The sequence below is a fragment of the Stegostoma tigrinum genome, chromosome 30, assembly GCF_030684315.1.
Source record: "Stegostoma tigrinum isolate sSteTig4 chromosome 30, sSteTig4.hap1, whole genome shotgun sequence".
Lineage (NCBI taxonomy): Eukaryota > Metazoa > Chordata > Chondrichthyes > Orectolobiformes > Stegostomatidae > Stegostoma > Stegostoma tigrinum.
Genome location: NC_081383.1, coordinates 45,111,412 through 45,136,957, shown reverse-complemented (window position 1 = coordinate 45,136,957; position 25,546 = coordinate 45,111,412). Strand labels below are relative to the sequence as shown.

Here is a 25,546-nt window from a genome sequence, read left to right as displayed (position 1 = left end):
AATCGCAAAGATGTCGAATATTCAAAGTAAATACTCCAGTTTGTCGAAACTAACCCCTTAATGAACTGATGAAGCTCAACCAAACATTCACAATTAATCTTTGGGGAATGATAGTTAGAAAAAAAAACAGATGGCCAGACACCTGCTTCTCTACCTAGATTCATTATGACCTTCCAAACCCAAGACTTCCAATAGGAAAAAGGCAGTGGATTCATCTACCACATGCAAGTTCCCTTCTAAAGCTGCACATCATTCTGACTTGGAACTAAATCATCATTCCAATGCTATTACTGGGTTAAAGTCCTGGAACTCCCTCACCAACAACATTGTGGGTGTACACACCAAGAACAGCAGCAGCCTACCACAGCTTTCTCAAGAGATGTAAGGAATGGGCAAAAAATGCTGTCCTAGCAGCACCATAACCTACGAAGAAATAAAAACAAAACCAATGCAATTGTAATTGCAATCAGAGATAATGGGAACTGCAGATGCTGGAGAATCTGAGATAACAAAGTGTGAAGCTGGATGAACAGAGCAGGCCAAGCAGCATCTCAGGAGCACAAAGCTGACGTTTTGGGCCTAGACCCTTCATCAGAGAGGGGGATGGGGAGAGGGACGAATTGGGCTAGTTTTGGGATGCAGTGGGGGGAGGGGACGAGCTGGGCTGGTTGCAACAAACAACCGCACCTCCCAGTCGCGAACCATTTCAACTCCCCCTCCCACTCCTTAGATGACATGTCCATCCTGGGCCCCCTGCAGTGCCACAATGATGCCACCCGAAGGTTGCAGGAACAGCAACTCATATTCCGCCTGGGAACCCTGCAGCCTAATGGTATCAATGTGGATTTCACAAGCTTCAAAATCTCCCCTCCCCTCACTGCATCCTAAAACCAGCCCAGCTCGTCCCCGCCTCCCTAACCTGTTCTTCCTCTAACCTATCCCCTCCTCCCACCTCAAGCCACACCTCCATTCTCTACTTACTAACCTCATCCCGCCCCCTTGACCCGTCTGTCCTCCCTGGACTGACCTACCCCTGTCCTACTTCCCCACCTATACTCAGCTCTACTGGCACCATCCCCACCCCTTTAACTTGTCTGCCTCCTCTCAACCTATCTTCTCCTCTATTCATCTTCGATCCACCTCCCACTCTCTCCCTAGTTATTTCAGAACTCTCTCCCCTTCCCCCTTTTCTGATGAAGGGTCTAGGCCCGAAACGTCAGCTTTTGTGCTCCTAAGATGCTGCTTGGCCTGCTGTGTTCATCCAGCTCCACACTTTGTTTATCTCACAATTGTAATTGCAAGTGGTTTAGTAAACATAGCAATATTAGTAACAAAGCAACTCAGTATTTCAAGACCACCTCCTTCTCGAAGTTATCACAATGCAGCAGCCAAGCAGTTAGTAACACTGATTAGATACTCGGCTATGCTTATGGTATAATGCAGGCAGGTAGACAGCAGGCTTGGCAGTAACAAAGGGTAACTACCTCAATGTTGACGTCATCAGAAGCCTCGATACCAGCATACTGGAGTTGAAAACAAAGCTTGTATGAGAAATTTGAGGATGCCACTACAATGAATTATCACAAGATCAAACAAAGAGCAACTCCTGATGCCTGACTTCAGTTTTGTATTTTCATACCTGACTACAATTTATTTACTTCATAGCTGTCTCCAAGGTCTGATGAGATTCTGCTGTCTCAGTTGAATCACTGACCTCCGCTATCGTATAAGGTTGCAGCCCCATTCAGAATGCCCTGCTCATTTTCACAAGAGCTGTAGATGATGCTGGTAGATGCTGCGCAGAATATTGGACTTTACACTTGAAAACATCAGTACCAGGTTACATTTCAGGCCCAGATAACTAAGTGTGGAACTGGATGAACAGAGCAGGCCAAGCAGCGTCTCAGGAGCACAAAAGCTTACGTTTCGGGCCTAGACCCTTCACCTAGGCCGGAAACGTCAGCTTTTGTGCTCCTGAGATGCTGCTTGGCCTGCTGTGTTTATCCAGCTCCACACTCTATTATCCTACATTTCAGGCCCATTTTACTTCTGGTAGACAGACAGGGTGTTCAATTGAAAGGGTAAAGGGGATGGGAAAGAGGACAGTGAGGAAGGTTTTTCTAAACCCTCTTCCCCTTTTCTTCCCTTTCTAAAGATCTCATAGAGGGCTACAATCCTACAGACGCCAATAACCCTTTGATTCATAATCAAGGGCCTATCCTTCAAAATGAAGATAGCAGATTATTCATGTAAGACATTATAATCAAAGCTATTATTCTCATGTATGTGCCCAGTCAGGGTCAGAATTCTTATAGAGCCGTTTAGGAGGTTGGCTTGGCAGAAGGAGACAGGTACTAGAGATAATGGGTGGGCATTCGAATCAATAGGATGTGGGTGTCCGAGATTCTGAGGAAGACCCGCAACTGTTCACTGTTTTTATGAACAAGTAGGATAGATAAATTTACAAATTTGTTGATGAACCAATTGCAATTGTAAACAACATAGGTGAGAGAATAAAGTTACGGACAGTTATTGATGGTTTAAGTAATTGGGCACAAACTGGCAAATGGATTTCAATGTGAGGTCATTCACTTTGGATCCATGGGAGACTTTCAGAATAGAAGTCTAAAAGCCTTGGAGTTCCAGGTTCTCAGTTCATTAAATTGTCATGGATTAATTTAACAGATGACAATCAGAAAGACTATCCTGGGAACACTGGGCTTTAAATCAAGAGAACTAAAACAGTTGTGGGTATTGGTGCAGCAATAATAAACCATGGTTTGACCACAATTGAAGTTATCTTAAACAGTTCTGGACATCTAGGAAGCATCCAGTGGCCTTGGATGGAGGGAGATAAAGATTAACTGGAATGATATTTGGATTCCAAAAGTTGTGCTGAGAGGATAGATTACACAAGCTAAGTTAAATTGCTTGAAGTTTTGAAGCTTTCATGGTGATTTGACGCATGGTTTCAAAACATGAAAGGAAACACAAAATACAGAAAAAACTATTTGGGAATCAAGGGCAGTAAATCGTAGAAAATCTTCTCCAGGAGTAAAATTGGGTGGTAGAAATATGGAACGCTCTTCTGAAGCCAGCACTCAGTGCTGGATCATTTGTTAATTTTAAATCTGGGATCGATAGACTTTTGTTAACTAAAGATATTAAATAGATATGGGGCAGAGGGTGGGCATACGGAAAGATCAGTCACGGTTTAGCCATGACCTTACTGAATGCTGGAACAAGCTTTAAGGGCTGACAGCCTCCTCCTAATGCTTGTTTTAAGCCATTATTATGTTTTCATAGAATTGTTAAAGCACAGAAGATGGTTATTCAACCCATTGTGCCTGCAGCAGCATTTCAAATGAGTATCATTATCTATTTAAAAGGGTTGAAAATGTTGAGACTTTGGAGGAATAAAGAAGTTATAGTGTTACCATTAATTAACTGCTTCTTTACAATCATCAGCTACTTCTAGTTTGAAGGAAACAGTCCTCCAGACTTAACGTACACCCATAACGACAAAGTCTTCCAACATTGACTGATGCCAGAAATACACCCATCAAATTGTTAACAAGCTCATTAACACCTTATCAGGTTAGAATGCATCTGCAAAGTTTTACTTAAACTTTTAACTTTACCGAAGTGTCGTCCTTTCTTTCCCATGGTTTCCCTTTTTGCCTTTCTTGTTTTGGAATTGTTTCTGTGAGGCCTTTTGTTCGATCACCATTTGAAGTCCCAGCAATTGTAGGCTGTCCAGGAGACATTAGATTAACTGTAGAATTCAGGCTATCCGGTGTGGAAGCTGCAGACAGGTTAAAGTATCGCCTTAAGTGAACATACAGCAACATGAAATAATTACATACAAAACATACAGCCATCGCAGATACGCACATGCACATACATCCAGCCCATACATTTGTACATTCTCACCCATATACACAAAGGACAGGAGTTTCAATTGCCAGCAGGATCAAAATTGGGTGGGGAACCATTTAAAGGTTCCATTTCCAGAGGTTATCTGTGGATCCTGACAACTGTGAAAACACCAGGATTTTCAAACGGAGGATGGTATTGGCAGGCACCAGGCCCTGCCATCTGCCAATGCCACTGCCCGGGTAGGGAGATTTCAAACCTCCTGAAGACAAGTCTGCACCAAACCTGACTCCTGTCCAATTAGAGTATTAGCACTAAAAAGAAGAGTGACACGGTCGAGATGTAGAATATGTCCAAGTATTGGTTTCCAAAGCAAAACTTTAAAAATCATCTCATAACCTAGCACTGACACTTGCATCATACTCAAAATGAAAAAAAAATGGAAAACTAGGGAAAAAAGTCAAGCCTGTCCATGTGGCAGAGCTGTACCTCTGCAGCAAGTCTACCAGATTTTAGGGAATTATTAAGAAGGACACAAGTATCAACATTTTTCTGAAGAAGGGTCTATACCCGAAGCGTCAGCCTTCCTGCTCATCTGATGCTGCTTGACCTGCCGTGTTCATCCAGCTTCACACCGTGTTATTTCAGTATCAACAACCGCTATCTCAAAGGAAGGAGGAAACATATTAAACCAGTGCTGAATGAAAGAGGAGATCGGAGGGGGGGGGACAGGTGATGGTGGGCACTGGTGATTTGTGATGAGGTGAGAAGTGGTTTGGCATTGGGAGTGAGTATCAGGCACTCTGGAGAAAGGCTCTTTTGGGGGTAGGTGGGATCCATTTGTGTGGTTTACCAGCACGTGCAGGGGTCGATGCGATCTGTGCACACGTTCACCTCCTGAAACTACCAAATACTTAACAGCGAAGAAGATACCTCAGATAAAGTTAGAAACAGACAGCCCGCAGGCAGATGTACAAAACAGACTTCCCTTTTGGAACCTGAACCCACTCAGTTCTTTCAATTAACATTTCGTCCTTCAAGACTGAGTTGATGATCACAAACGAGGAGTAAATGGTTTCCTGTAAGGCGAGTGGTAAATTTAAAATTCTGAACACCAACAGCACTGGACACCCAGAGGCGTGTCTCATGTGTGCAAAGAGCCTTTAAAATATGAGATTGGAAATCAAACAGATATTGCAATGAATTTATTGTTCACTCAAGGGGAACATGACTGAACATTGTGTCCTCTTGAAGTTTAAAAAAGGTGGAAAAAGAAAATACCTTGATCCTGGAGAATTTCTTAGTGTGCAGCAGAGGTGAATATAGTTGCTGAGTGTAGTGAACATTGAAGGTCTCCCATTCCACAAGGAATGTCAACTTCTGACTCAAGACATGATATGGTGCACTGAGGTGGAAAGGGCTCCCTGAGATATGGGGAAGGCAGTGGGTGTAGTGATAGTGAGTCTACACTAGCAATGCAGAGTCCCAGACTAATGCTCTGGGACATGGGTTCAGAGTTAAGGGAGACTTGGAACTGGGGTGGGATCAAGAACCAAGCATTTCAAATCAGCATCTGAAACCCTATTTCCAACCCTGACGTGATTAAAAATTATCCACTCACCTTTGAGTGCCTGCCAAATTGGAGATTCCTGGACAGGGACATCCAGTTATGAACCTGTCCAGAAAACCCCAAATCCAGCAGCAGAGAGATTTGGTGTAGAAACCACATCCCCTTGTACAGCACCAAGTGCTGCATTTTGAAGTTTAAGGCATCCAGCATATGGTAATATCCAGTGTGAAAGGATATATACATACGTTTTTTTGGGGGGTGGTGTGGTGTAGGAAGTGGGAGGTGGGTGAGGGGGAACCAGTTTTTGGGGTGGGGCTGCAGCCAAATAAATGGATGAGTTGTTGGGGTCACTAAGGAGCATCATTCAGCTTGATGGTCAACCCAGGAGTTGGGGTGGGTTCTTAATCCTCTAACCTTCCCTCGGTAACTATAAAATTTAAACGAGTTGGAACTTTCCAAATTCTCTGACTTTAACAGGATTTCACAAAGGGTGCCAGACGCAAGGGATTTAGCCCTATGGAAAATGCACTTGCCCAGACAGTTCCCATGGAGTCAGCTGCACTGGGGATTCTGCACACACCAGATGTATAGCTCCAGTCAGCATTGTTTTGGCCATCAGAATATGTGGTCCATGTGGGTGAGAAAGAACAGACAAGGAGGAGAGACAGTCAGGTTCTAATGAAACTTTGGGCCTTCTATGCTCCAATCAAAATTACAACCTGGATCATTGTCAGTTAAGAAAACTATTTGCAATTCCTGGGACACCTCAGAATAAATCATGGACAATTTGAGCAAAGTCTCCGGGTACTACAGTGCTCCATATGGTGTCTGCAAACTACAGGCCAATTGTCCCAAGCAGCACTGATGCTTCACATAAGACTCCTCTCACTCTATCAGCACATCTTTCTTTGCACTTCTGCTCATGTGCTCATCCAGCTTCCCTTTAAATGCATTGATACTACTCAGAAAAACTTTCCTTACATTCTAACACACAAGAATGTTTACTGGGCGGCATGGTGTCTCAGTGGTTAGCACTACAGCCTCACAGCACTAGGGACCCCGGTTCGATTCCAGCCTCGGGTAACTGTCTGTGCGGAGTTTTCACATTCTCCCTGTGTCTGTGTGGGTTTCCTCTGGGTGCTCTGGCTTCCTCCCACAGTCCAAAGATGTGTAGTCTAGGTGGATCAGCCATGCTAAATTGCCCATAGTGTTCAGGGGTGTGTGGCTTATAGGGGGATGGGTCTGGGTGGGATGCTCCAAGGGGTGGTGTGGACTTGTTGGGCCAAAGGACTTGTTTCCACACTGTAGGGAATCTAATGTAATCTTATTACAGAGCACTGAAGCATATTGAATAGTGAGACAGTGTACTCTTAAAATTAAAAACACATTTTTCACATCAACAGATTCTGTCTTCATTAAAGGTTAGTATGAGCTGAAACAGTTGGAGGCAGCAGATAAGTACTCCCTGGGCTGGATTTCACAGTCAGTGGTGAAGCAAGAACATGCAATGCTGATCTCAATTGTAGCAAGCTCCTCAAAGGGAATTTCCTCTTTCCACTCTACAGTTTAAATCCGGTACTGAGTGGAGGGGATCTCTTGAGGATGCCTCAGTAGGTAGGTAAATAGCAATAGTACTGAAGGATTTGCATACCTGGAAGTTTGAAGTATTTAAAATTCTTCGCTTTTACTTCAAATTTTCAGACAGCAAATAACTATGATGATTGGAATTAGATATAAACTAAAATGAAAATTAGGAAGTTCTAGAATAAAGATTTTGTTACTACAAAGAAATTTGACATCTCACAAATGTATGCCTTTTGTGGCAAGGAGATGTTTCAGCAATAATTACTTTGTACTTTGTTCATGACATTGAAACCAATAGGATTGGAGAAGTGGGTATCGCTGAAGACAACCTGGAGAAGTGTTGAAGCACTGACAGCAATTTCTGGATTTCTGTGTTATCCTGGCCGTTTGTGGACTCCTGGAACTACTATCTGTTTCAGTTGGGCAGTGATAGTGAATACTGAAAATTTCAACATCTGGCACAATACACTTACTCGAGTCAAGATTCCCAACAGGCTGCCACCTCTGCCTCTGAGCCCGCAGCTCCTCTTCCCGACGCTGTTCTTCCTCAATTTCCTTCTCTATCAGGAAAGTGGTCTGGGACTTTAGTGGTCGCAAGATGTAGGGCTCTTCACTGAGTGTGGGCCAGTTTTCCGCCAGACTTGTCACTGTGCTGTGTGAAGCTGGATCCATCTTTGAACTGTTGGTCTTGGAATTGCTTTTACTATTCAGCTGATAGTCTGGATATTCCCGCAAGATTACTTTATATTCTGTTGAATCACCTTGGATTGTGCTGTCTTCCACAGGAAGGCTGTGTACAGCGACAGAATGCTGTGAAGCAGAACTGGTTGCCTTTGGGTGCCGGCTCTGCTGTGGTACAACAGGCACATGATCTATTTGTTGTTCAAAAACCTTTTTGCGCTTTTCCACTTCTTCTGGCGTTCCTCTATCATACAATCCCTGGACTTTACCCTCTTCCTTCAACTTCTCTTCCCTCTTCGAGTCCATTTCGATTTCTCTCTGAACAAAAAAAACCATTCGGTTTTTGTCTTTAGATTTTGAGAAAGGAGATGTTGGAGGCAGCTGCGATAACAGAGGCTTGGCCCTGATTTCCACCATTTCTTCAGAGCTGCCAGACTTCTTAATTCCTCGCTCCTTACGAAGGCTCTCTTCCCTCTCCACGGCCAATCGAATTTCCCTCTGAATGGGTGTTTCAGACACACGTTTCAGTTCTGGGGATTCCAAAGCAGCACAACTGTTATTAGTTCCTGTGTTCGGTATTTCAGTTGATGCCCCACTATCACTTGTATACCCATAGCTGCAGTCATTGGGCATCTCCCCCAGTCCAGAGTCAAGGTCTTCTATTGATGAGCAGACAGGCAGAGTTTGCTGATTCTTGCCAAAAATTCCACCGTCACCATTTTCCACAGTTGCTTTTTCAGCAATGAAGGTGCCATTGCTTTTAGGGAAAGGCTTCTCCAGGAACTCCTTTTCTTCATCAGGGAGGCATTCAACTCTAACAGCCTGTACAGCGACCCCTGGACTTGTGTCCACCTTGTAGTGAAGAGAATGCATTGATGCAGACAGCGTGGAAGATTGATTCAAGATCCTGGAGGTTTGAGTAGATGGTCTCGGGCTCATCGGTACTTCTGGCTGAGACTTCTCCATCTCAAGGAACTGCTGCCGAGCAGCAGTGAAGTTTATTTGTTCAGTGTTGATACCTTCAGAATGAGCTGTGGAGGGTGAGAAGGGCGATGCATTGGTTTCAGTTGAAGGTATCTTCATTTCATCTTGTTTCTGCATGGAATCTGCAAGAGATGGTTTCTCCTCCATATTCAGTTGCTCTGCCGATGCCCATTTCTCAGCAATAGTGGCATTTTTCTTCATAGCTTGGTTTCTAATAACCTCTCTTCTCTCTTTTGTAAGCATTTCATCATCAACTGTTCCTTGAATCACTACTGCCTTATATTTTTCTTCTTCAACATCAGAAAAAAGTCTTGTAGGCTTTTTCTCCACATGGTAAGTCCGAAGGTCAAAGTTGGCTTCTCTCTTTATGGTGGCTAGTTTTGTGGAATGGGTCCAATCTTCATCGTGCTGTGTCTTTGAAAAAAATGGTTCACCATGAGTTGGAGTGTCATGATCATCTACATCGGTGTGTTGAATGACAGAAACCTTTGTTGCATGAATGGTGACATCATTACCACCGTCAATCCCAGATGTTGGAGTGACTGAAACAGGTGACCCTGAATTAATCAGTGTGGGTGCATTCTGATTGTGTGGAAGCAAATGGGTTCCATTTTCGTGACTTTGATATGAATAGTCAGAATTGACCAAAGACCCATTGCTGGTAGCAAAGACATTTCCCCCCGTTTTCTCCATTAGGTCTGGGGTATCTTCTTCCAGTGAATTCTCACTTTGAGCAAACAACTGTGGGCCTTTCAGGAAAACAGATTCTTTTTCCCCCACTTCCTTCAAAACAAGCTCATTGTCTGATTGCTCTTCCAGTCGATCTCTGGAGCCTGCAGTTGAGATTTCCCACGTATCTTTGGAAGGAGTCCTGTCTTGTTCCGAATCTTTGCTCTGCACAGGTGTTCTTTCTGGAATTCCTACTGGCTGAGGATCAAAATTTGTCAGATTCCCATCAGCCAAATCCTTGGAGACAGTGACACTTGGCTGGGACTTCACCTCGTTCACCACAGACACCTCTATCGGAATCTCCAAATTCACTTGTTTCTGTTAAAGACAAAAAGGATATTTCACACTGAGGAGTCACATGCTGATTGTGGGAGCCCTATTCACAGCACTGGGTTAGGAATTAAAGTGGTTAAGGATCTCAGTACATATTAACAGTGAAACTGTAGCACACAATCTACACCGATTAAAATTAAACATGCATTAGGCAGCTAGTCTCAAATTTAGAACATTATTTCCATGGCGGTACCATCTAATATTAGGATTAAAACTATCAAGAATGTGTGTGACTGGAGAATTTAACCTTAGTACATTAAGTCCATATTCAGCTGTCTGGGGATGTATGGTAGAAGGGACGAGGGAGAATGTTCCTTTAATAGTAGGGATATTCTAAATTTGTATGGGTCAAGTTAATTCACAGATCTGTGCTGAGTGACAGGCTGATCAGTTTCCTGCAATCTCTAGACAGAAATGCATGTGTACATGCATATGTACATGTATGTGAGTGTTCAAGCATTCAGCTGAATGTATACAAGTACTGCATGTCCATATACCTGGTACACAACAATCGGCCCCTCTCCTGGCCAACACTGCCATAGCTGACATCATGACCACCCACAAATGTTAATAGCTGTCCACATTCTGGAACTTGTCCAACTCCAGCCTTTTTCCTTCAATCATGAATAACCTCACCAACATTGGGACTGGGCCAATGCATAGTGGCCTTGACTGATAGCAGATCACATCTCTGCTGTGCTGAACCATCACATCCTCACAGGGAAGTAGTGGAAAAGGTGCCAAACAGAGTTTAGCTGCCTAGCAAGGGGATTAGGTCCAGATTAGGGGTCTGTCCAACCTGTGGCATTAACACGTCTGTTCTGAAGAAGAGTCGGTTTGCTGAATGGACTAATCATAGCACAAAATAGGCTAGTTTGCCAAATTGTTCTCAACTGGAGTACATTGTCTTTAAGGAACTTTGTGGATCAGATATATTTACGTGGGAAGATTTAAACTAAATATAAAAGCTGTGGATGTTGCTCACAGAGGTTATGTATTGCAACTTGAATAGTGGTGGCAACAGGAATTCAAATTTTAAAAAGTGACAACAATCTCTTTATACAGTTATTAGAATACCTAGAGGTACTCGGAGATTATGGGGTGCAAAGGGAAGTTGGCAAATAGGGTTAAGGAGAATCCGAAGGAGTTCCACAAACACATTAAGGACAAAAGGGTAACAAAGGAGAGAATAGGGCCTCTTAAAGATCAGCAAGGTTGCCAATGTGTGGAACCACAGGAGATGGGGGAGATACTAAACAAGTATTTTGCATCAGTGTTTACTGTGGAGAAGGATATGGAAGATATAGAACATGGGGAAATAAACAGCAACATCTTGAAAAATATCCATATTACACAGGAAGTGGTGCTGGACGACTTAAAATGTATCATCAGCTGTACCCCAGAACTTGAGAAGCTAGGGTAGAGATTGCTGGGCCCCTTGCTGAGATATTTGTATCATCGATAGCCACAGGCGAGGTGCTTGGAAGACTGCAGGTTGGCTCACGCGGTGCCAGTATTTAGGAAAGGTGGTAAGGAAAAACCAGGGAACTATAACCAGTGAGCCTGACATCGGTGGTGGGCATGTTGTTGGAAGGAATCCTGAGGGACAGGATTTACTTGTGTATTTGGAAAGGCAAGAACTGATTAGGGATAGTCAACATGGCTTTCTGCATGGGAAATCGTATCTCATTAACTTGACTGAGTTTTTTGAAGAGGTAACAAAGAGGATTGATGAGGGCAAAATGGTGTACGTGATCTTTCTGGACTTCAGTAAGGTATTCAACAACATTCTGTGTGGTAAACTGGTTAGCAAGGTTAAATCACACAGAATACAGGGAGAGCTGGCCATCTGGATATTGAACTGGCTGGAAGGTAGAGGATTGACTTTCAGATTGGAGGCCTGCGACCAGCAGTGCGCCACAAGGATCGGTGCTGGGTCCACTACTTTTCATCATTTATTTAAAAGATATGGATGTGAACATAGGAGGTATGGTTAATAAGATTGCAGAAGACACCAAAATTGGAGGTGCAGTGGACAGCAAAGAGATTACATCAGAGTACAACGGGATCTTTTTCAGTTGGGCCAATGGGCTGAGGAGTGGCAAATGGTGTTTAATTTAGATAAATGTGAGGTGCTGCATTCTGGAAAGGCAAATCAGTATACACTTAATGGTAAGGTCCTGAGGTGTGTTCCTGAACAAAAAGACCTTGGAGTGTGGGTTCATAGTTCCTTGCAAGTGGAGTTGCAGGTAGATAGGACAGTGAAGAAGGCGTTTGGTATGCTTGCCTTTATTGATCAGTACATCAAGTATAGGAGTAGGAAGGTCATGTTGCAGCTGTACAGGACTTTGGTTCAGCCACTATTGGAATACTGCGTGCAATTCTGGTCTCCCTGCTATAGGACGGATAAAAAGGTTCAGAAAGGATTTACAAGGATGTTGCCAGGTTTGGAGGGTTTGAGCTATAGTGACACCCTGAATAGGCTGGGACTATTTTCTCTGAAGCATCAAAGGGGTGATCTTATAGAGTTCATAAAATCATGAGGGACATGGATAGGGTAAATAGCCAAGGTCTTTCCCAATGTTGAGTGAGTCCAAAGCTAGGAGGCATAGGTTTCAGATGAGAGGGGAACAATTTAAAGGGACCTAAAGGGCAACTTTTTCACACAGAGGATGGTGTATATATGGATTGAGTTGCCAGAGGAAGTGTTGGAGGCTGGTACAATTACAACATTTCAAGGGAATCCAGATGGGTGTATGAATAGGAACGGTTTAGACAATGTGGGTCAAACGCTGGCAAATGGGACCAGATTAATTTAAGCTATATAGTTAGCATGTACAAGTTGGGCTGAAGGGTCTGTTCCTGCGCTGTACATCTCTATGACTCCATAACCTGACACTTATTGTTGGTAGTGTTTACACAGCTATTTGGTCAAGCAGTAGTGGAAGACTAGTTTTTAGACAAACTGGAACCAAGGGTTGTGTACAAATGGGCATTGACTGGCAACAAGTAGCAGATTAGTCTGTGCACTAGTGACCATTTATCTATGACAAAGGTTTTCTGCCTCCCATCAACTGTATGATTGGCTCCCAGATGGCAGAACAGTTTGTGGGTATGAACGTTTTGGTAGAAGCTATCTCCTCTCTACAATAAAAAGTATCTCAAGCCTCAGGATAGCCATCTTATTTCTCCTTTCCATTTTTAAGCTGTGAATTTTCACTAATAAATCAAAGACCTTTATAAGAATGAACCAGTCACACTGAAACTGGAAGGGGAAGATTGAGAAGCAGTAAACTGTTCAACAACTGGATTATCTGAGCAAACCCTCTGGACAAGACCACTGAAATGCTGACTGGGGTCTTTCCCTCCATTTGTAACACCCGTGTTTTTTTTCCTCGCTGTCTATGTGTATGTATATAGAGGGAGAGTTATTAAGGGCTTTAGAGTTTTAATTGGTAGAGTTAAATGTCAACAGTTATTTATTTGTAAATAGAATCTATTCATTTGTAATATATAAATCATTCTTATTAAGTGCAGAAACGGGTCTATGGGGAATTTTGTTTACTTTTCAAAATCTTTCACTAGTGAGATTTTCTTGGAGTATTGGAGCTACCCCAATGAGGCATAACACTAAGATGGCTTTCCTTTTTCTGAAATCAATCTACCAATGGCCCCTGGATTACCTGTTTCTGTGTAGTTCATAACAACTGCCTTTAAACTTGATAATACTTTCCTGACCAATCACCTCTGACCATCTGTAGACTGAGTTCATCCGGAACTCAGCCACCCATATCTGTGGCACGGTGGCTCAGTGGTTAGCACTGCAGCCTCCCAGCACCAGAGACCGGGTTTCAATTCCAGCCTCGGGTGACAGTCTGTGCTGAGTTTGCACATTCTCCCTGTGTCTGCGTGGGTTTCCTCCCACAGTCCAAAAATGTGCATGCTAGGTGGATTAGCCATGCTAAATTGCCTGTAGTATTCAAGCGTGTGTGGGTTATGGGGGTTAGGTCTGGGTGGGATATATCAAGGGGCAGTGTGGACTTAATGGGCTAAAGGGCCTGTTTCCACGCTGTAGGGAATTTAATTTAATTTTATATCCCGTCTCACAGCAAACTGTGGTTAGCCATCACTCTTCTGTTCACTGACTATGGTTGGCTGATGATCTAGTGGTGCCTTCATTTTAAAGTTTGCACCATTGTTTCAGACCTCTCTGTCGCTTTGTTCTTTTCATCTATTAATGTCAGCGGTCTTTGCATTCCTCCACTTTTGGTGACAAGAATGTCCAATTTCTAGTTGTTGCACTGTTGTTTGGCTGTGACTTCAACTGATTGGGCCACAAGCTCCAGAATTCCCTCCTTAAACTTCTTCACCTCTTCCTTTCATTCCTCTTTCAAGATGCTTCTTAAAATCACCTGTCCTAATATCTGCATATTGTTCATGTGAACTAACCGTCTGAATGTTGGGTCCCAACCTGAAACGTCGACTCTCCTGTTCCTCTGCTGCCCTGCTTGCTGTGTTCCTCCAGCTCCACACTGTGCTGACTCTGTCTCCAGCGTCCGCAGTTCTTGCTATCTCCTAGTTAGTTTTGTTTTTGAGTGGGCAAGAGGGAAACTACCTGAAGCCATTGAGGTCCTTCCTTAAATATTGAGTTTCCAGGTGCAATGATTCCATCATGATTTGACTGTAACTGTAGCTGGGTGTCGATGTAATTCTAAGCAGGTCAAACCAGCCACATCAGGGATCAGGTCTGAAGAGTAACGTCCATTCCTTTCTTCAATTCCTTGTGGACCAAGAGAACTAGAGTCCCAAGGCCCTTGCCAGACACATTGCTCCAGGCCCCCACTGGCAGACTCCTATCCCCTGAGGTTCTGCCCTGGTTAGGTTTGGATCAGAGAGTGCAAGGCCTACACTGTGTTGATGGGCAAAAATTAACATCTCCAGGGTCTGGCAGTACTGAGGTCCATGTGCTTTGTTACATCCAACTCTTGCGCAGCCTCCACATGATCTTTCACCTGGAATCATTTGGATATTTTGGCACAGAAAGAGAACAGTCAGCCTATAGAATCTGATAAGCCCATAACGAGCCATCCAATCAAATTCTACTTTCCCACTCTTACTCCATAGCCCTTCCTTTCAGGCAGTGACTTCCTGACCCCTAGTATCCTCTGGGCAAAAATACTTCAGTAACCCCTTTTACCACAATCCTTCCACTATTTACTTTTAGTCTGGTGCTCTGGTTAGTGGCCCCTTTGCTAATGGAAATAGATCCTTCCCATCCATTCATTAGAGGCCCTTCCTAATTTAATACACCTCTAGAGGTCAAAAGAGATTTAACTCTGTTGTGGAAAGAATTGCCTCAGTCTATCCAATCTTTCCTATTCACTAAATCTTTCCAGGCTGGCAACATACAGCAATGTTTTGCTGCCTATTCAGTCTATCCTTTTGAATAACCAGCTAGGGTTTTGTTCGCGGTGGCAGAAAGGCCATTCATAGGTTAACACAGCTGGCTGGATCTGTTATAGTGTCCTGTAGGTAATAAAGCATTACGCTGCAAGGTTAATAGCCCAACAACACTACTGCTATGTCCTGTCAAGTGTATTAAATCCTACATTTACCAGCCTTGCCCTTCACTCTAACAAGAACATACTAAGTCTGGACTATCAAAATCTCATTTTTGGAGGATTCTCATTTTCCAGCTGTCCCTTTACCTGTAAATGTTCACCCCCAATCAACTTTTGAAGGTTCTTGTCTAATACCTTCAAAATTAGCCTTCCCCAAATTTATAATTTTAACTTTTAGATCTGGTCTATCCTTCCATCACTATTTTAAACTAATAGAATTATGGTCACTGGGCCCTATGTGTTCCCCTACTGACAGCTCAGTCACCTGTCCTGCCTTATTTCCCTAGGGTAGCTGACTAGAGAGTCCCCTATCACAACTGATCGCACGGAACCTGACATGACCCTCATTACATTAGAGCCAGTCTCAGTACAAAAAATTTGGCTATCTGTGCTTAATTCCCTTGAGGGTCCATCACCCCCTACATTTTCGAAAACAGCATACTTGTTTGAGATGGGGATAGCCTCAGGACACTCCAGCATTACCTGCCTCCTTCTCCTACCTTCCCTAGACGTAACCCAGCTACCTGAATGTATCTATGATTTACTTCCTTCCCTGCAACTGCCATCCATCACAGCCCTTAACTCCTGTAAATTCCTTATTGCCTGTAACTGCTGCTCCAACCAATCCATGCAATCCAATGGGATTTGCAACAAAACACACTTCTGGCAGACATAATCATCTTTGGCATGGAAATACTCCCTATCTCCCACATCCATCAGGAAGAGCACATTACTCCACCATCTTTGCACCTTAGCAACCTACAGACCCAGGAACTAGCACAGTCTTACTGTTCTAAAAAACACTGCTTTTCAAGCTAACCTATGTTTACATTTTTAAAGTTTAATCAAGGGACAGATTTGAATAAAATGTATAATCAAAAAGGAACCCACTCTACTCACTGTTGTAGATTTCCAAAAAAATACCCCACTTTAAAACATCACTTAGCTGCTCCCCTGCTGTGAGCTCTCCCATAGAGGTTTCTCAAAGGTCAGCTGTGAGTTTCACTGTTTGTTAATTTTTCTTAGATGAACTCCAATGTCCAGAGAAACTTGAAATCAAACAGTCAGCTGTGCACATTCACTGCTGGGTCTTACACCATTTGATTCACTTTCCACATGGTCACTGCTTTTGTCAGTCTTCCTCCTTTTTAAAGTGCCATTGTTTTGATGCTTTTTCCCCAAATTTCCAAAACACTGCAACAGCTTATAAAACAGTAATTACTGCTTCTAGAATTTGAGGAAATCAGCTCCAATGCTGAAAATACCTCAAAAAAGGAGCAGCTCTTACAGCCAGAACTTTTTCCCATCCTCCATCTTATTGCTTCTAAAAACATCTGTCAACAATTGTTGATAACAAGGTGTAGAGCTGGATGAACACAGCAGGCCAAGCAATATCAGAGGAGGAGGAAGGCTGACATTTCGGGTCTGGACCCTTCTTTAGAAATGGGGGAGGGGAAGGGGTATCTGAAATAAATACAGAGAGGGGGGAGGCTGATAGAGGATGGATAAACGAGCAGGCAGGTGGGGAGGAGACAAACAGATCAAAGGGGGGGGAAGGAGCCAGTAAAGGTGAGTGTAGGTGGGGAGTTAGGGAAGGGATAGGCCAGTCCAGGGAGGACAGACAGGTCAAGGGGGGGCTGGATGAGGCTGGTAGTAGGAGGTGAGGGTGGGGCTTTAGGTGGGAGTGGTTTTCAGGTGGATGGAAGGACAGGTTAGGGAGGTTGGGGGCGAGCTGGCCTGATTTTGGGACGTGTCGGGGGAGGGTAGATTTTGAAGCTTGTGAAGCCCACATTGATACCATTGGGCTGCAGGGTTCCCAAGAGAAATATGAGGTGCTGTTCCTGCGACCTTCGGGTGGCATCAATGTGGATTCCTAAAACATCTCTTTCCAGATTTAAGCCCACAAACCAAAACAGAAAAACAAACTAAGTAAAAGTCTTTTTACTAGATGGGCTGTTTGCCTTTTTAAAAAAAATTGTAGAAATCTCCTGATTGTCAGTACTGAAAGAAGTCCAGGCAATCTGAGCTGGAAAGATTGATGCTTCACTGGGGTTGAGTGACTATAAGGGATATTGCTGAGAGCAAAAAGAAAGTTGAAACTTTTTCATATTTATGTTAAGTTGGTTCTAAATTGTCTGATATTTATAGTTTTCTGTTTTGTGCAATAATCCGGCATTCCTTTGTTAAATGTACATTAGCACCCTCATGTCAGTATGTTCAGTGACTGGCCACAATCATAACCATATTGAAAAAATAAAACTTTTAGTCTATCAAGGTGGTTTTTACTCTGGGATCTGACGTGTCCTGAATCACCATCAGCTGGAATGTTGCTGAGACACATTTGTTTTCAGAGCAAGTCTTGTAACTATAAAGCCAACGTGTTCGGGGAAAAGGGAGGAGTTATCAACATATACCTGGCCGTCAGAATTTAAGATTCCATTGCCTGGAGCTGAGACACCTAAATCTGCTGTTTCGATTAAAATAGAAAGAGAAGTCCATTGGATGAAAAGGCAATTGCCAGCATCATTCCACAAATAGAATATCTGGACAACGAAGGAGCCCAATCCCCAACTATATAAATTTTATCAACTAAAGTCGCTAAAGGACCATTGGGTTTGCCTCTCATTAGACAGTAATAGTTTAAGCTGAGGGTAGCATGCCTTAGGCAAGGGGTGAGGTTGAGAAGGTGACTCCTCAGGATGATCTCAGCCAATGTGGGAATTGAATCTGCACTGCTGGCGTTATTCTGTGTCATAAACCCATGCCTGCACAGCCAAATATGCGAACCAACCCCCAACAGGATGTAATTGATCGAGAATTTAATTTCATTGACTCAGCCTGACAGCATGTGTTTTGTATTAAAGTCCAAAGATTGGTTACAGATTGCAGGAAACCTTTCACTTCTAGACTGTAAGTTGAAGTTTACAATACATTTTACAATGTGTTGTAAATACTTGTGTACAGGAATTTTAATAATTGTCTATAAATTATGATGACTTATTTTATTTGCATCATCACCACATTCAGCACCTGTCACCCTGGGAATTTTTAAAAAGAATTTCTCTATCTAACTAACACATGGCAAGAGACAGATTTGTCAATATAGCCCAACTCAAACCAGTTCAGCAGAGCCACATAACAACAGGAGAGGTATTTGAACCATTATCAGATTGGTATCTCTACAACATATTTACCAGAAGCAGCAGCACAGCAGTAACATTTAGACCTTTAATGGGAATTTAATTGTATTGTACTGTTCTCCCTTGGCTGGCAAAGCAAAATTCCAAAGTTTTATGAACCTCAGGTATTTAAAACAATCTTAAAGTCAGAAGTCACACATTTGAAAGCGCAAGCTTAAACCCTTTTGCCAGATGAATTGAAAGAGAAGCACACAGAATGCAGAATTTATGGACAGAGAGATCAAGGGCATGGAGATCAAAAGATCATACAAATGGTGTGAGTGGACAGTCAACAGCTTAGTACTAAGAGGAGGAATTCCTATAATCCAATTAAATGAGGCAGAGAGATAATTACAAAAAATTAAAAATAAGGTAGTAGTTTAAAATTAAAAATAAGGAGACAAACCAAATGTTTGGAATAACATGATAGGTATAAGAGTCACATGCTGAGGGTCTAACCAAAGTAATAAGTAATCCAAAACCATACAAACTAATCAAGATGATGGTGTCAAAAAAGGACAATAAGGAAGGTTTTACAGATGCAGAACCATGTGGTGGGGTCACATGTAGCGCAACATGAATCTAAGATCACAGTTGAGGCTATCTTCATGGGTACGGAACTTGGAACTTGGTCTAACTAGACTTGATGACCCTAAACACACTAATTGATAAATAAACAAAGGACAATGTGAATCCTTGAGCAACTGGCCAGTTATAAGATGACAGGACAGAAACAAGTTGATCTTCAACTTTACTCTTCTACCATTTGTGGGTGTCACTGGCAGGGCCAGCATTGTTTTCCACCCTTAGACAGAGTGGCTTCCTTGGCTATGTCAAGGATAATTCAAAGTCAACCATATTGCTGTGGGCCTGGAGTCATTGTGGGCCAGAACAGAGAAGGTCACCAAATTTCCTTCTCTTAGGGACACAAGCGAATGAGATGGGATTTTACAATGATATCACCATCAGTGAGGGTAGCTTTCAATTCCAGATTTCCAGATGCTGTGGTGGGATTTAAATCCTAGAGTAAGCTTACAGATCTAGCTGATACCATCACCATGTGAACACAAAAACTCCTTAAGAAGGATGGCTGCGTTGCCGTTTCTCTGAGGTAAGCTTGTCGGAGAAACATTTCCCCAATGAATTGTTCTTCAGACGACTTGATTGTTGTTCCTGAGGTTCCTTGCTGGGACACAGCTCAGGCCCTAGCATTCTGGGCATATGGCTCTTGCTCAGAAGACTATTGGTTCAGCAAACTATGGCTACATTTCTGACCGTTTCACCCCCACTACCATACCACATCAAACAGACTTCTCTGCCTGATGCATTTACAACTAGGTCAGAAGTCACACGACACCAGGTTATAATCCGACAGGTTTATTTGAAATCACAAGTTTCTGGAGCGCTGTTCCTTCGTCAGGTGACTTCACCTGATGAAGGAGTATTGCTCTGAAATCTTGTGATAAACCTGTTGGACTACAATCTGGTGTCATGTGACTTCTGACCTTGTCCACCCCAGTCCAACACTGACCCCAGTCCAACACTGACACCAGGAAACGTGAAGCAGTTCTCATCTCTACTGAATTTCTTTATTATGTTACTGATGGAAGATTAATCTTTAATTCCTGGAGGATTGGCAACCCTATTGTCGAACTGGACTAAGTAAGAACTCCCAGAGTCCAGAACCCAGGCTAATGTTCTGAGGGCAGGAGTTCAAATCTCACCATAATAGATGGTGAAATTTGATTTCAATTAAAAAATCTGAAATAAAAAGCTAGCCCAATGGCAACTATGTACCCATTGTCAGTGGTAATAAAAGCCCCCTTGTTCACTACTATCCTTTAGGGAAAGGAATCAAGGAAATGTCCTCGCCTGGTTTAGCCTACATGTGACTCCAGACCAACAGTAATGTCACTGACTCTTAACTGCCCTTTGGGCAATAAGGAAATGCCAATAAATGCTGACCGAGCCAGTGATGCCCACATCCCATGAATGAATGAATGCAAAACCAGATTCATAGTTGTACATAACTTCTCAGTCTCTTACCTTACTTAGTGTAACAAGATCAGGCAGAACACAATAAGACCAATTATCCCATCACTGAAAGCTTTAAAAAAAATCAAAGTGGCTGCAATTTTAAACTGAACCACCAATTGACCCGCAATTAGCACAAGCCACGATAAATGAATTGAGGTTTAATATAGGAAACATCTTGGATAGTAATTATACACTAATTTTCTGTTAAGGTTGTTTGCTGGTGCTTGTTTAATAAGTTGCACAGCATTTTGTTGTGTAGTGATTGACTCAATCTCCCCTCCTAACATCAACTAGCTGACTGGGATTATCTTTACTCAGGGTGATGAGTGCTACTTTCAGGTATATCAGCATTTACTGCTGAAGGGGAATTTAAAATATTGAGATACTTTCTGGGAGGCATTGTTGAGACTTAACCAACGCTATAAAAATCATTGATTTTGGAAATCTGTGCTGATGCTCATGTAAACAATAAGTGAAGTGCTCCAACTACTAACCGGAGTCAAAGGGAGAAAAGGAGCGTACTGTCATTGATGCCTTTCTGAGAGGCTCCCTTTATCTGGAAAGGTAAATGGGAGGAAAATGACATGGCCCAAGCAGGGCAGTCCCACCTGCTTGAGAAGGAAGGGTGAGGGTGACTCTAACCCATTTGTGTGTACGGGACTTAACACTCACCTCTACCCCTCCTGAGGACTTTCCTGAAGGTCTCCAGCACTATGGCCAGGAATCTGTGCCCCTGAGCCATCTCGTGCGTGTCAACCTACTGACTCTACACATTCAGTGGAAATGGGTGAGTGGAGCTCACGTTAAAACTGAAAATGGTTCTAATTAGTGTTTGAATGCTAAACCTGCAGGTTTTTCTTTGCTACTTCAGGCATGTGCAAATTGTCGTGATCAACAATCAGGACTGCACTAAAACCAAACTTTCAAACATGCAGGTGGTAGAAGTGCAGTAGCCTAGTTTCCAGGTTTCTAAACAAAGTGTTGTAGAAACTTCATGGATTTAGCAGCATCTGCACAGAGAAATGTTTTGAGTTGAAAAAGTGACAGGTTTATGTTGTCGAAGAGGGTGCAGAAAGAGGAATTAAAAAAGGTCTGAGACGGTGGATAGGAGGAATTAAACCAGGATCTCACAAAATGAGAAAAGTAAAAAGGCAATGGTTATTGTAAGAGAACAAAGCATTTGTCCAGAGTAAGTGTGAATGGCAGAATTAGAAAAAGCTCAGTGAGAAAACATAAAGAAACAAGATCCAGACCAAACTGGTTTCTGTTTTCCCCCATTTCACCAAATGAATCCCCCATTTATGCTTGCACATTCATGGAAATAGGTTGCTTGCATGTTAAGATACACTATCAACATAGTTTGAGGAGCTGACAATATTTTAATATTCTGTCAAAACAGAAGTAAAATGTATTTTAGAGACATTTGAGAGCTAACTTGCCCTTTCCCGATAAGTCTACAACACACTGACTGTGACCCAAAAGTAAACATTCCATTAATTGTTCTGCAGGTTGAACAGTTTGTTACAAAATTACTTACATAAATTGGAAGATCCAGAAAATTCCATAGGCAAAAAATAAATGTGTTCCGATCGAGATAGAAGGCCTCAAATTGCTTGAGGCTCTATAAAACTTATGTTTTATCTGTGTGAGAGAGAGTTTGCCTTTGGACTCTGCACACCTCTGATAAGCAGTAGAGCAGAGAGAATTCCTGGAACTGAGACAGCCAGGATATGTCATTGGTCAGTGTTGTCCACTGCACTAGGCCAGCTTCAAGCTGTGGGGCACAGGGCATATCCCATCTGCATCAGTAAGACACCAGAAGTCCCAGACAGCAAGGAAACTCTATTCTTCCCTTCCTTATTATGCAATCATTGCCAACAAACTGTGTTCCTGTTTTTCTTGTCAAGATAGTCCATCAGAGCATTGATCTATTTTGAAAGGAGAGGGAGAATTTCATGATGTGTGAATCAAAGTGAATATTTCAAAAACAAACTCGTGCAATACAAGTATACCCCTGTAGCTCATGATTTTTAGCCGCACTGGTATCAATGTATTTCAAGCCATTGGAGGTTGTCAGTGGATCGGTTTCTACACTGTTCCAGAAAATATGTTTCTAGGAAACATTGCTCCAAGCTCCGCATACTAAGCTTCATTCTACGTACAAATTAAATGGAGAGAATCATACAAATCACAACTTTTGACAAATTATAGTTGATTGTATTTGAATTCCGTTAATATTCCTTAACATCAAAGCAAAAATCTATCCATTCCAGGTTTGAAATGACTAATTGAGTTAACAACTATTGTCAATGAGGAGAGTACTTCACACATCCACCACCTACTGGCTGCAGAAGGGTTTTCTCGTTGAGCTGGCTCACTTTCATTCAGACATTTCTTCACCATTGATAGTAGGAACTGCAGATGCTGGAGAATCCGAGATAACAAGGTGTAGAGCTGGATGAACACAGCAGGCCAAGCAGCATCAGAGGAGCAGGAAGGCTGATGCTTCGGGCCTAGACCCTTCTCCAGAAATAGGGGAGGGAAGGGTATGGGCCCAAAACATCAGCTTTCCTGCTCCTATGATGCTGCTTGGCCTGCTGGGTTCATCAAGCCCTATACCTTGTTATCTTGTCACCATGTTGGGTAATATCATCAGTGAGGCCTTTGATGAAACAACGTTATTCCACTCCACTTGGAATTTATGCTGTCTGGTTCGTTACACTGAGTAGTGTCATTTCCGGTTTTGATCTGTATAGAATTGGACACCATATACAAACCCATACAGAACAAAACTGGAAATGACACCACTCACCATAATGGACTGGACAGTGTAAATTCCAAACCGAGTAGAACAACATCGCTTCTCCAGAGGCCTCACTGATGTTACCTGGCATGGTGATGAAATGTCTGAATAAAAACAAGCCAGCTTGGTAAGCAAATCAACAACTTCACCCACAACCCGAGCTACAAACATTTGCTAAAACCTTAAATAACTTCGATTTTTGATAGCGCCTCTAGAGTAAGGAAAGATTTCAGAGATGTTATACAGGAGTATTATAAAACAAAATGTGACACAGAAAGGAGCAATTTAGTCAAGTCAAAGTTTGGACAAAGACATGGGTTTTAGGGAAATGACATAGAGAATTTTAGAACTTAAGGACTAGACTGAAGGCACTCACCAATGCTTCATAGATTCATACAGCACATAAAAGGTCCTTCATCCCATTGAGACTGCACCAACAAAACCATCACAAAAACTGCACTAATCACAATTTCCTTCACTTGTCCCATATTCTTTACTGTTTGATATTTGAAGTACTCATTCAAATATTTTTTTAAAGGATGTAAGGTTTCTAGCCTCCCCTACCTTCCCAGGCAATGCATTCCAGATTCTCACTGCTCTCCTGTCCCTTACCTAAAACTCTCATGACTGACCACTCAACTAAGGTGAACGACTGCTCTCTATTTACATATGCCTCTCAATCCTTTACACCTCAACCCTATTGCCCCTCAGTCTTCTCTGCTCTAAATAAAACAATCCAAACCTATCTAATTTCTTATAGCTCAGTTTCTCTATCCTGGTGAGCCTGCTCTGTACACCGTCTAGCGTTATTGTATCCTTCCTGTAGTGAGGTAACCAGAACTGCACACAGTGCTCCAGCTGTGGCCTGACCAACGCTCTCTACAACTCCAACATTACCTCTTTGCTCTTATTACTCTATGGCACAACTAATGAAAGCAAGTGTCCCATACGCTGCCCTAACTATCCTATTCACTTGCTCTGCCGGACATCCGGGATCTGTGAGTAATTATCCAAAGATCCCTCTGTTCCTCTAAGCTACCCAGTGTCCTGCCATTCATTGAATACTCCCTAATCTTGTTTCCTCTTCCAAGTGCAGCACCTCTCACTTACCAGCTTTAACTACCATCTACCACTGGTCAGCACATCAGACTAACGTGTATATATCTTCCTGTAGCCTATAACCATTTTCTTTGCTGTTAACCACTATACCAGTCACTGAAACACCCTTCTACCATTAATTTTGGTGTCCTATTACTAAACCACGTTCTGACCCATCTTGCTAATTTTCCCTCAATTCCACATGCTTTAACCTTCTCAAATCAGTTTCCCATGTGGGACCTTGTCAAAAATTTATTGAGATCCATATAAACTACAGCAACTGCATTTCCCTCACCCCTCCGCTTGATCACATTTTCAAAACATTCTAACAAACTTGTTAGGCATGACCTTCCTCTGACAAAGCCATGCTGACTAACCCTAATTAAACCATGCTTTTCCAAGTGGGTATTAATTTAATCCTTTAGAATTTTTTCCGATAGCTCCCCTACCACTGAATAAGACTCACTGGTCTGTCATTTCCTGGTTCATCTCTACCACCCCTTTTTAAAACATGGAACCACATTAGCATATCCCCAGTGGTCAGAGAGGAATTAAAAATTTGTCAGAGCCCCTGCAATTTCCTGCCTTGCCTTTCACAGCAATTCATTCAGGCCAGGGGATTTGTCTGTTTAAGCCTAACAGAGTCTCCAATACCTCCCATTTCCTATGTCAAACCGTGCAAGTTCCTTACAATCCCTTTTCCTAAATTCTGCACTTACATTCTCTTTTTCCAGAAAGAAGACATAAGATAAATATTCATTTAATACGCTTCCAACATCCTATGGCTTCACACATGGATTAACTCCTTGGTCCCTAATGGACCCTTCTCTTTCACTGGCTAACCTCTTCTCTTTAACATATTTATAAAATATCTTAGAATTCTCCCTAATCCTGTTTGCAAGCCCTTTTTCATAACCCCCTTTTGTCTTCTAATTGGTTTCTTTGTTGGAGCAATTAAAATGGTGAAGGTGTAAAAGCTCAGGATTTCATTGGTGCAGACACCCTGGAGGGTTTTGGGCTGGAAGAGTTTGCAGAGAAAGGAAGGACCAAG

At 42.6% G+C, this 25,546-nt stretch overlaps 1 protein-coding gene across 2 annotated transcripts in view; it reads right to left on the bottom strand.

The window, feature by feature from the left end:
* The window catches only part of LOC125466052 (A-kinase anchor protein 2-like), a 78,943-nt gene that overhangs the window by 1,500 nt on the left and 51,897 nt on the right, over positions 1-25,546 (bottom strand). Inside the window, exons 2-4 of one of the 2 annotated variants that reach the window (XM_059638528.1) lie at positions 7,504-9,742; positions 3,642-3,805; positions 1,485-1,523 (exon numbers count right to left, since the gene is read on the bottom strand). In XM_059638528.1, coding sequence (XP_059494511.1) covers positions 1,485-1,523; positions 3,642-3,805; positions 7,504-9,742 — 2,442 coding nt within the window. The remainder of the gene's footprint in view (positions 1-1,484; positions 1,524-3,641; positions 3,806-7,503; positions 9,743-25,546) is intronic. The other variant, XM_059638529.1, reaches the window with a different exon arrangement.